The 12,002-nt window shown below is 40.1% G+C and overlaps 1 protein-coding gene across 7 annotated transcripts in view; it reads left to right on the top strand.

Moving 5' to 3' along the window:
- nrg1 (neuregulin 1) overlaps nucleotides 1-9,739 on the top strand; it is a 109,242-nt gene extending 99,503 nt beyond the window's left edge. For 4 of the 7 annotated variants that reach the window (XM_062031457.1, XM_062031456.1, XM_062031455.1 and 1 more), the window contains one exon: nucleotides 8,384-9,739. In XM_062031457.1, the coding sequence (XP_061887441.1) occupies nucleotides 8,384-8,879 (496 nt within the window). In that variant the 3' untranslated portion in view covers nucleotides 8,880-9,739. The remainder of the gene's footprint in view (nucleotides 1-8,383) is intronic. The other 3 variants (XM_062031461.1, XM_062031460.1, XM_062031459.1) reach the window with 1 other exon arrangement.
- Nucleotides 9,740-12,002: the final 2,263 nt, after the last annotated feature.

Here is a 12,002-nt window from a genome sequence, read left to right as displayed (position 1 = left end):
ATATATATATATATATATATATATATATATATATACGCACACATCTATATACATGTACAAAAACATGCACCTGGAGATAGGTTGATTGGCAACACTAAATTGGCCCTAGTGTGAGTGTGAATGTTGTCTGTCTATCTGTGTTGGCCCTGCGATGAGGTGGCGACTTGTCCAGGGTGTACCCCGCCTTTCGCCCGAATGCAGCTGAGATAGTCTCCAGCACCCCCCGCGACCCCAAAAGGGACAAGCGGTAGAAAATGGATGGATGGATATATATATATACTGTATATATACTGTATAATGTAGTAACAGACACGTTCATAACAATATGTAATATGTACAAAATTTCCTGTTTGTTGACCATTTTAAATATCACCAGAAGTTATTTCTTGAGCGCATTGATTTCATTGCTCATAGCAACACACTTCCTACTTCTGTCAACAAACGCGTGTGTTTTTTAATCATGGCAGACTTTGTTATAGATGACAAAAACGATTATTTTTGTACAAATTACGATTCACAACCTTGTCTTTTTGAACCTGAATATACGAATGATAAACGACTGGTTATAAAAGTTTAGCAAACACAAATAAAGGGTGAAACAATGGACCAGATGGAAGCTGAGAGATATTAGGGATTGGCATGACTTAATGGTGTAAATGTGAAGCTTGCCAACATGTCGACAGAAATGGAGTGCTTCTGCTGCTCTGAGTGCTATTATTGACGAAAAGGAGGAAGAAACTGCTCAAAGAAACTGCATCACAACTAAAGACAAACTGTTTGTGCTAACAAACCCTGAAGTGGTCAAATCTTTTTTACACCTACCCAAAATCAACTGGAAAAAAAACGTCTCCGGCCAGCTTGACCAAACAAACAACTGTCCATCGAATAATTCACCATAATATGTATCATGATACAATGCAGCAAGTAATGCTTGTTATTACAACTACACACAGTACACTGTTGAGCTAGCGGTGTACAAACATGAAATGTGGGCTAATACTTTACAGATACTGCAATATGATTGGTGATATTTTTCAGTCAGTACAGATCAGTCAGTGTCCTATTGCATCGTGTTGTGAATTACAAACTTAAAAGCGATTCAACTGCCGATGCAGAAGCTCGTTCAAGGCTAATGCCGTAGCATGGCGTCACAAGGCGATGTGTTACTACCCTAGAAAAACAGTTCTATAGTGTTCGCTCTTACAATAAAATGTCCTAACAGCTTGGTTATTATGCAGGTTACGGAACGCAAATTAAGTATTGTTGGCGACTTTTGGATGCATTTTTATAGTGATTTAGAGGCAGAATGGATTGCTCATATTAGCAACATTGCTAGGCACCTCGAGCAAGCCGAATATTACAAATCAAATGAAAAAACAAAACATATGTTCTTGTCTCTCATAAGGATTGTGAACTATAGGCAAAAGTCCCAAAAAAGTGCAGTTCCCCATTGAAAACATACAATATTAGATCCCCTTCTCTAAGTCTCCTCGTCTGATCTTGAATGGGATTGTGCTGAAAATTTAAATTTCCTCTCGGGGATTAATAAAGTATTTCTGATTCTGATTCTAAATGTATGTTTAACCTGTTATGAAGGCTACATTAGCCACGTGTACATGGGCAACGTTGATTTAGTCTGATCATAATTTCGATTAGTATGTTACTGTGTAAATGGACCCTGAAAAAAATCATCTGATATGATATGCATCGCACCTTAAATCGGAATACTTGATTTTGACATGCGCAGCACATTCTATGACGCCATCTTTTGGACGAGTTTGCTCACTGCAGGTGCTGAAAAAGAAGCAGTGACTTCTCCTGTAAACAAACATAGCTCTCTGCAGTTCTACTTCTCCGACGTTGTCACATTATTTTTTTTTATACATTTTTCCTTCTGTTCACGTTTTTTTGTTGTACCTCTCTTTTTGAAATGGAGCCGCACGTCTTCATGTTACAACATTCTGTGTACGTGCTTGAGGCTAGCAGTTAGCACTTGGAGTAGCTGTAAGGTCGTAAATAAAACAGTTCGTAGAGACGACAACTGGATCCCTTTTGTTATTGTTACATCGACACATGACACTCCGGACCTTACTTTTGTTTTTGCTAATCTCATTTTAAAGTCAACAGTATATAACGCTATGTTATAATATATAACCATGTTGAATAGGTGGAGACAGCAGCAAGACGATTGCTTCATTCCGAGGCTATTAAATCTAGTCCCTGCTCCACCCCCAAAGTATAGCTGACTTCAAAGACATGCGCAGTAAAGATTATTTCGACCCATATTTCGGAAGTGTTTTCTTTAACCACCCATTTCGATCGGATTGACATTTTGATCCGAACGTGTGTGATCGGGTCAGAATATTCCGAATGGCATGTTTTCACGAAGCATTTTTATACTGGTTAGGCTTTTAATTCGATTAATTGTGTACATGTGCACATAGCTTTTGTCTATTATAACCTGATTGTGTTATGAATGGGGATATTTTTTGATAGGTAACACAATATAGATTATGATGAAATTAACTATGTAGTTCATTTTTTAGGAAAATACTTTTACTGGTTCGACAAGGAGGAGTGGGCAAATAATTGTTAGTTCTGTGTTACCAGCCATGACACCATCTGTGTTTGACTGACATCGAAGTCAGAGAGTGCTGTCTCCCTTCCAATCTACTAACGATGACCGTGAGAGCTATAGCAACCATCAAATTGTCATGACCCGTTTGCAGTGGCAGGCCGTGCGTTTCCCACCTAGGCCTTCAGTGATCTCCGACTTCAATGTTTACCTCTCAAAATACTATAATTTATGTCACCGCATGACCATTGCTGGAGAAATACTATACAGGAACACATTTACGCCCTACTGGGCATTGAACACATCAACAGTATACAAAAATCTATTAAAACGCATCAGCAATTAAAACATATCTTATATGGTACTGTCAAAATTCAAATTGCAAAAAACATATTGAAAGTGAAAAAATTTAATATTTGAACTCACAATTATGGGAACTATTCGACGCCGTATAAGCCAGTGGTACCCCTCGTCGTCGGCTTATTCGAGTGGAAATGGCGAGCATTTCTCCATTTCATTGGCAGAACAGCTGAGCTAGCTTCCGGGGTTGGCCGACATCGTCTCACAAGATGTAGTTTCTCTTTAAATATCCTTCTTGAAAATGGCCTTGCAAATACAGTATATATATGTCACCTAATCAACGTTTTGTTCTCCTTCTGTGCTATCCCGGTCTGGCTACGGCGCAACACTTCCTGCTTCCTGCTAAATTGAAACTTGTGAATGGATACTCACTTTGGAATGACAAGTGAGTATCCAATCACAGTCTCATTAACATCGGGCTACTTGGATAGGCTACTGTCAATAACTTGTGATCTGATTGGTTATCGCAACTGTCTCTCAACTCTATGTGTTCTCAAATTCATCCGCCAACGGTCCCGAAGATTATCCAATCACAGGACGTGTAAATTTCACGTTCAACTTGAGGCCATCTAGAAGGCCTTACTGACAACAACTCATGATCTGATTGGCTATCACAACTGTCTATCACCTGTATGTCCCCGTTCACTTACAGTGCACAGACGCTCGCATTGTTGATTCTGAAGCTCCCTGGCAGATTGCGTACAGCATGGCAACATAACATAGCTGAATTCTGATTGGATACAAACTAAAACTAAAAACAACAGCACTGGAAGGAGCATAATATGACATGAAGAGAATATGAATACTTTTAGATATTTAGGGAAAATAAATAAAAAATAATTGTATCTTTAATTATGATCATGATTTCTGGTTATGTTAGGCCAGCCTTGCTTGCCCTGACGGCACACCACTGCTATATTCGACTAAACAAGTGTTAAAGTGATGACGTGGGTAAGAGTGCTGAAAAACATTGAGTCACATCCTTGTCGCGATCTTTGCTTATCCTGATTCTAAATCGATTCATAATTTTTTAAAAATGATTAAAAATATAAACAGTATACAGATGTTTTTTTAAAAATCGATTTAAAAAAAAAAAAAGACGTTTTTAGGCCGTCTCAGCAGTTACTCGCTGCACTTTTTTTTTATGTGCCATACATCAGCAGCCAAGAGGAGCTTTTGTATCCTGTAAACTGTTTTGAAAAGGTTTTATAATGACTTTTATACAAAATAATAATGCGAAAAATTGGTTTAACTCGAGAGTCAATTCTAAACCAAATGGCCACCCCACGAATTGAATCAAATTGTGAGTTGTCATCTCTAATGTGGGTGTATTTATGTCGAGAGGGCTCACATAATGTTAAAATAATGTATTAAGAAGGTTGTTTTATATGCGTAAATTAATTTACCATGGTCAGGCATGGAACGAATTGACAGCAAATTAACAAATTTACTGTGTTCCATTTTTTTTTTTGAAAAATTTGTTTTTTGAATTTTTTATTAACTGGACATGTATTTATTCATTTTTACTTTTGTTTTTTGATAGTTACACTTTGCAGAATGCATACTAAGTCTTATTTATTGATGTCATAACAAGGAAAAACTGAACTTTTGCAATCTTTTTACCAAATGGAGGTAGTGTTTTTTGATGAATATTTGCTCGTTATTTTGTGGTGTTGTTAAAGAGTGTATCAATGTTGGAATGCTACTTTGTTTGACTGTCCAAATACAATATCATGGAAGGAGATTTGCTTTGGTATGGGCTGCCTCACTGAGGTTTGACTATATTATTGTTTCCTTAGTCTTCTATTATCTTACTTAGTTGACTGTTATTTCCTGTCCAGCACTCTTATTTTAGTTCCACTTCCTGTCTGGCACTCTAAGCGCTGTCTCCTTCACCATCTCTGAGAGGCAACCTGGTTGCCAATCATGCTCTTTATATGCCAACCTGCCCTGCAGTCAGGGCAAGAGGATTGTTGTGAACTGACAATTGTTACTGTTTGTGTTGTATGTAAACTGCTCATGTAATACAAAACCCAAAACCAGTGAAGTTGGCACGTGTAAATCGTAAATAAAAACAGAATACAATGATTTGCAATTTTTTTTCAACCTATATTCAATTGAATAAACTGTAAATACAAGATACTTAACGTTCCAACTGGAAAACTTTTTTATTTTTTGCAAATATTAGCTCATTTGGAATTTGATGCCTGCAACATGTTTCAAAAAAGCTGGCACACGTGGCAAAAAAGACTGAGAAAGTTGAGGAACGCTCATCAAATACTTATTTGGAACATCCCACAGGTGAACAGGCTAATTGAGAACTGGTGGGTGCCATGATCAATCAATCAATCAATGTTTATTTATATAGCCCTAAATCACAAGTGTCTCAAAGGGCTGTACAAGCCACAACGACATCCTCGGTACAGAGCCCACATACGGGCAAGGAAAACTCACCCCAGTGGAACGTCAATGTGAATTGGGTATAAAAGTAGCTTTTGTGAAATGCTCAGATATTCACAAACAAGGATGGGGCGAGGGTCACCACTTTGTGAACAAATGCATGAGAAAATTGTCGAACAGTTTAAGAACAACATTTCTCAACCAGCTATTGCAAGGAATTTAGGGATTTCATCATCTACGGTCTGTAATATCATCAAAAGGTTCTGAGAATCTGGAGAAATCACTGCACGTAGATGCAGTACCTCAGGCGGTACTGCATTAAAAACCGACATCAGTGTGTAAAGGATATCAGCACATGGGCTCAGGGACATTTCAGAAAACCACTGTCAGTAACTACAGTTGGTCGTTACATCTGTAAGTGCAAGTTAAAACTCTACTATGCAAAGCCAAAGCCATTTATCAACAACACCCAGAAACACAACCGGCTTCGCTTGGCCCGAGCTCATCTAAGATGGACTGATGCCAAGTGGGAAAGTGTTCTGTGGTCTGACGAGTCCACATTTCAAATTGTTTTTGGAAACTGTGGATGTCGTGTCCTGCGGACCAAAGAGGAAAAGAACCATCTGGACTGTTATAGGTCTGTGATGGTATGGGGGTGTATTAGTGCCCAAGGCATGGATAACCTACACATCTGTGAAGTCACCATTAATGCTGAAAGGTACATACAGGTTTTGGAGCAACATTTATTGCCATCCAAGCAACGTTATCATGGACGCCCCTGCTTATTTCAGTAAGACAATGCACAAGCCACGTGTTACAACAGTGTGGCTTCATAGTAAAAGAGTGCGGGTACTAGACTGGCCTGCCTGTAGTCCAGACCTGTCTCCCATTGTAAATGTGTGGCGCATTATGAGGCGTAAAATACGACAACGGAGACCCCGGACTGTTGAACAACTTAAGCTGTACATCAACCAAGAATGGGAAAGAATTCCGCCTGAAAAGCTTAAAACATTGTTCTCCTCAGTTCCCAAATGTTTACTGAGTGTTGTTAAAAGGAAAGGCCATGTAACACAGTAGTAAAAATGCCCCTGTGCCAACTTTTTTGCAACGTGTTGCTGCCATTAAATTCTATGATAATGATTATTTGGCAAAAAAAATAGTTTCTCAGTTCAAACATTAAATATCTTGTCTTTGCAGTCTATTCAATTTAATATAAGTTGAAAAGGATGTGCAAATCATTGTATTCTGTTTTTATTTACGATTTACACAATGTGCCAACTTCACTGGTTTTGGGTTTTATACTTAAAACTAATGTTTTCAGTGAAATCTACACATGTAACTTTCTTGTTTTGTCTGTGCCTTTGACAGTTTCTGCTGCTAAAATTACAATTCTGTTTCCATATGAGTTGGGAAATTGTGTTAGATGTAAATATAAACGGAATACAATGATTTGCAAATCCTTTTCAACCCATATTCAATTGAATGCACTACAAAGACAAGATATTTGATGTTCAAACTGATAAACTTTTTTTTTTTTTTTCAAATAATAATTAACTTAGAATTTCATGGCTGCAACACGTGCCAAAGTAGTTGGGAAAAGGCATGTTCCCCACTGTGTCACATGGCCTTTCCTTTTAACAACACTCAGTAAACATTTGGGAACTGAGGAGACACATTTTTTAAGCTTCTCAGGTGGAATTCTTTCCCATTCTTGCTTGATGTACAGCTTAAGTTGTTCAACAGTCCGGGGTCTCCGTTGTGGTATTTTAGGCTTCATAATGCACCACACATTTTCAATGGGAGACAGGTCTGGACTACAGGCAGGCCAGTCTCGTACCCGCACTCTTTTACTATGAAGCCACGTTGATGCAACATGTGGCTTGGCATTGTCTTGCTGAAATAAGCAGGGGCGTCCATGGCAACGTTGCTTGAATGGCAACATATGTTGCTCCAAAACCTGTGTGTACCTTTCAGCATTAAAGGCGCCTTCACAGATGTGTAAGTTACCCATGTCTTGGGCACTAATACACCCCCATACCATCACAGATGCTGGCTTTTCAACTTTGCGCCTTTAACAATCTGGATGGTTCTTTTCGTCTTTGGTCCGGAGGACACGGCGTCCACAGTTTCCAAAAACAATTTGAAATGTGGACTCGTCAGACCACAGAACACTTTTCCACTTTGTATCAGTCCATCTTAGATGAGCTCAGGCCCAGCGAAGCCGACGGCGTTTCTGGGTGTTGTTGATAAACGGTTTTCGCCTTGCATAGGAGAGTTTTAACTTGCACTTACAGATGTAGCGACCAACTGTAGTTACTGACAGTGGGTTTCTGAAGTGTTCCTGAGCTCATGTGGTGATATCCTTTACACACTGATGTCGCTTGTTGATGCAGTACAGCCTGAGGGATCGAAGGTCACGGGCTTAGCTGCTTACGTGCAGTGATTTATCCAGATTCTCTGAACCCTTTGATGATATTACGGACCGTAGATGGTGAAATCCCTAAATTCCTTGCAATAGCTGGTTGAGAAAGGTTTTTCTTAAACTGTTCAACAATTTGCTCACGCATTTGTTGACAAAGTGGTGACCCTCGCCCCATCCTTGTTTGTGAATGACTGAGCATTTTATGGAATCTACTTTTATACCCAATCATGGCACCCACCTGTTCCCAATTAGCCTGCACACCTATGGGATGTTCCAAATAAGTGTTTGATGAGCATTCCTCAACTTTATCAGTATTTATTGCCACCTTTCCCAACTTCTTTGTCACGTGTTGCTGGCATCAAATTCTAAAGTTAATGATTATTTGCAAAAAAAACAAACGTTTATCAGTTTGAACATCAAATATGTTGTCTTTGTAGCATATTCAACTGAATATGGGTTGAAAATGATTTGCAAATCATTGCATTCCGTTTATATTTACATCTAACACAATTTCCCAACTCATATGGAAACAGGGTTTGTATATTATTATGAGCAACTGCTACTGAATGAATGAAAATGTGTGCATCCGTCAGTTTTGATAACCATGCTTCAATTGTCCCCTACAGCCCTGTGGCAACTTCAGGCTCTCCTCCGTCAGAGATGTCAGCTCTTCTCTCCACCCAGGCCATCTCCGTGCCCTCGGTAGCCGTCAGCCCCTTGAGAGAGGAGAGGCACCCTTTGCTGTTGACTAAGACGTGTCGGCCAACCAAGTCTTTGAGGGGAGACGATACCTCCGCACATTACAACCACGGCCATGAAGCGCACAGCTTACCGCCCAGCCCGCTGTGTGCCACGAGGAATGATAACTACCATGTCACTACTGCAGCGAGCCGTATCATCTCAGCATCCACGGAGAAGCTAATGAATACAAACAACAATATTAATAACTACAGCACCACAGGGGCCACAGTTGTTAACGGCCATGTTCTGCAACAAAAAGAGTCCAGTATTGACAGCATACTGGAAAGTGAAACAGAGATTCTAAAAGGGGATCAGACGCCTTTTTTTTTTTCTAGAGAAAAGGCTAAAGCCCTGCTCGTCAGGCTTAAGGACAGCGGTTAGACTAAGGTGGTATCACTTGAACGGTGACCTGCAACTCATGTCACCAAGTGCCACCACTCAACAAGAACTCTGTAAAAAAAATAATAATAATTATAATGAAAAAAAAAAAATGCTTGTTTAGGAAAAAATAGTCACTAATTATCTTTATTTTAGATAAATTTACCGTGTAAAGACACCTAATGATGTAGTGAACATAGAGTTTTATAAATTAAAAAAACTTGTCTTGTAGATGAAGTGCCATACACAAGTATGTAGCAGCTGCGTATATTAGCGTGTAAAAAAAAAAAAAACAATGGTGCCTTTCTGTTGGGTATGCTTGCATACAGGGCCATATATTCACCATCTTAATGTTCTCATCAAGAATCATGCACTGGCTGCCTTTCAATGTGTCATCGTTTGACCGACATGACAGTTTGGTACCAAAGTTCGAAGTGCATGCTACATCCTCAAATGCTGTCCTGGAAACTCAAGCTGTTTATGTCTTCTAGCCATCTCACCTGCCCGGTCAATTATCAGATGTCCGTCATTCGGAATGAAATATGGGACTGCAACACCGACTGGACTGATGTTAAATGAATACATGTTAGTAATTGCAGAATGAGTAAATAAGCCAGAAATAACGGTTGCATCTGTGGATGGAATACACTACTGATGACACATACAAGCTAATATCCTGCTGGAGGAAAAGAAAAAAAAGAATACTATCAGTACAATCTGCCTTTTAGAAATCACAAATAGGTTTTCTTTACCCTCGATTTCAACCATTCGAGAACTATGATCACATTCAGATATATGGAAAATGATTATTCAGTTTTACTAAAAGCCTCTTTGAGGAAATATGTTGTTTGTTCTAATGATAAATAAATATATGACTCTTGGTTTTCTTTTTAAATATGAATTTGTAATTCCAGTTGTTTTTTTTCCACAACAAAGGATTATGTGAATACTGATATAAATACACTATATTGCCAAAAGTATTTGGCCACCCATCCAAATGATAAGAATCAGGTGTCCTAATCACTTGTCCCGGCCACAGGTGTATAAAATCAAGCAAGCACTTAGGCATGGAGATTGTTTTAGTGATTTCCAGCGTGGAACTGTCATAGGATGCCACCTGTGCAACAAATCCAGTCGTAAAAAGTCCTCTCTCCTAAATATTCCAAAGTCAACTGTCCGCTTTATTATAAGAAAATGGAAGAGTTTGGGAACAACAGCAACTCAGCCACCAAGTGGTAGGCCACGTAAACTGACAGAGCGCATAGTGCAAAGACTTTCTGCACAGTCAGTTGCTAGAGAGCTCCAAACTTCATGTGACCTTCCAATTAGCCCCCGTACAGTACGCAGAGAGCTTCATGGAATGGGTTTCCAAGGCCGATCAGCTGTATCTAAGCCATACATCACCAAGTCCAATGCAAAGCGTCGGATGCAGTGGTGTAAAGCACGTCGCCACTGGACTCTAGAGCAGTGGAGACGCCTTCTCTGGAGTGATGAATCACACTTTTCCATCTGGCAATCTGATGGACGAGTCTGGGTTTGGAGGTTGCCAGGTGAACGGTACATTTCGGACTGCATTGTGCCGAGTGTGAAATTTGGTGGAGGAGGAATTATGGTGTGGGGTTGTTTTACAGGAGTTGGTTTTGGCCCCTTAGTTCCAGTGAAAGGAACTTTGAATGCTCCAGGATACCAAAACATTTTGGACAATTCCATGCTCCCAACCTTGTGGGAACAGTTTGGAGCGGGCCCCTTCCTCTTCCAACATGACTGTGCACCAGTGCACAAAGCAATGTCCATAAAGACATGGATGACAGAGTCTAAAGTGGATTAACTTGACTGGCTTGCACAGAGTCCTGACCTGAACCCGATAGAACACCTTTGGGATGAATTAGAATGGAGACTGAGAGCCGGGCCTTCTCGACCAACATCAGTGTGTGACCTCACCAATGCGCTTTTGGAAGAATGGTGGAAAATTCCTATAAACACACTCCGCAACCTTGTGGACAGCCTTCCCAGAAGAGTTGAGGCTGTAATAACTGCAAAAGGTGGACCGACATCATATTGAACCCTATGGGTTAGGAATGGGATGGCACTTCAAGTTCATTTGTGAGTCAAGGCAGGTGGCCAAATACTTTTGGCAATATAGTGTATAATCGCCTGGCACTATAGCGGCCAGTTTACCATGGTCGAGGTGATAGCTAATTAAAGTTAAAGTTAAAGTACCACTGATAGTCACACACACACTAGGTGGGGTGAAATTACCCCTTGTTCCACCCCCTGGGAGGTGAGGGGAGCAGTGAGCAGCAGGGGTGGCTGCGCTCGGGAATCGTTTTGGTGATTTAACCCCCAATTCCAACCCTTGATGCCGAGTGCCAAGCAGGGAGGTAATGAGTCCCATGTTTATAGTCTTTGGTATGATTCGGCCAGGGTTTGAACTCATGACCTTCCAGTCTCAGGGCAGACACTCTAACCACAAGGCCACTGAGCAGGTAATTAGCTACGATGCTAATGTCCTTCATAAAGTGCTATGAGTTGGACTGGAGTGACCAGTGCACCTTCTGTGCCACACCAATGTGTTTTTGCAGAAAGTGGGTTTAGTGATAACTCTTAAGAGGGGAACGGCACATTTTTTAATTAATTAAATTATTTATTTTTTTTGCCCATCATTCACAATCCTTATGTGAGACAAGAACACACAAGTCTTTCTCTTTTGTGCATTCTAGATCGTAAAAAAAATGCTAGCAAGAGGCAGCAAACAATGCTGGTAATTGGGAGTCATCAATTCTGCCAATATAGTCCTCTAAAGCAGTGTTTTTCAACCACTGTGCCGCGGCACACGAGTGTGCCGTGAGATACAGTCTGGTGTGCCGTGGGAGATTATCTAATTTCACCTATTTGGGTTAAAAATATTTTTTGCAAACCAGTAATTATAATCCGCAAATAATGTGCCGTTGTTGAGTGTCTGCACTGTCTGGAGATCAGCAGAGTAACCGTGTAATACTCTTCCATATCAGTAGGTGGCAGCAGGTAGCTAATTGCTTTGTAGATGTCGGAAACAGCGGGAGGCAGTGTGCAGGTAAAAAGTTATCTAATGCTTAAACCAAAAATAAACAAAAGGTGAGTGCTCCT

The sequence above is a fragment of the Entelurus aequoreus genome, linkage group LG21 (genome assembly GCF_033978785.1).
Source record: "Entelurus aequoreus isolate RoL-2023_Sb linkage group LG21, RoL_Eaeq_v1.1, whole genome shotgun sequence".
NCBI classification, from domain to species: domain Eukaryota; kingdom Metazoa; phylum Chordata; class Actinopteri; order Syngnathiformes; family Syngnathidae; genus Entelurus; species Entelurus aequoreus.
Note: the sequence above shows the minus strand (reverse complement) of the source record. Positions and strands in the feature narration are given on the sequence as shown.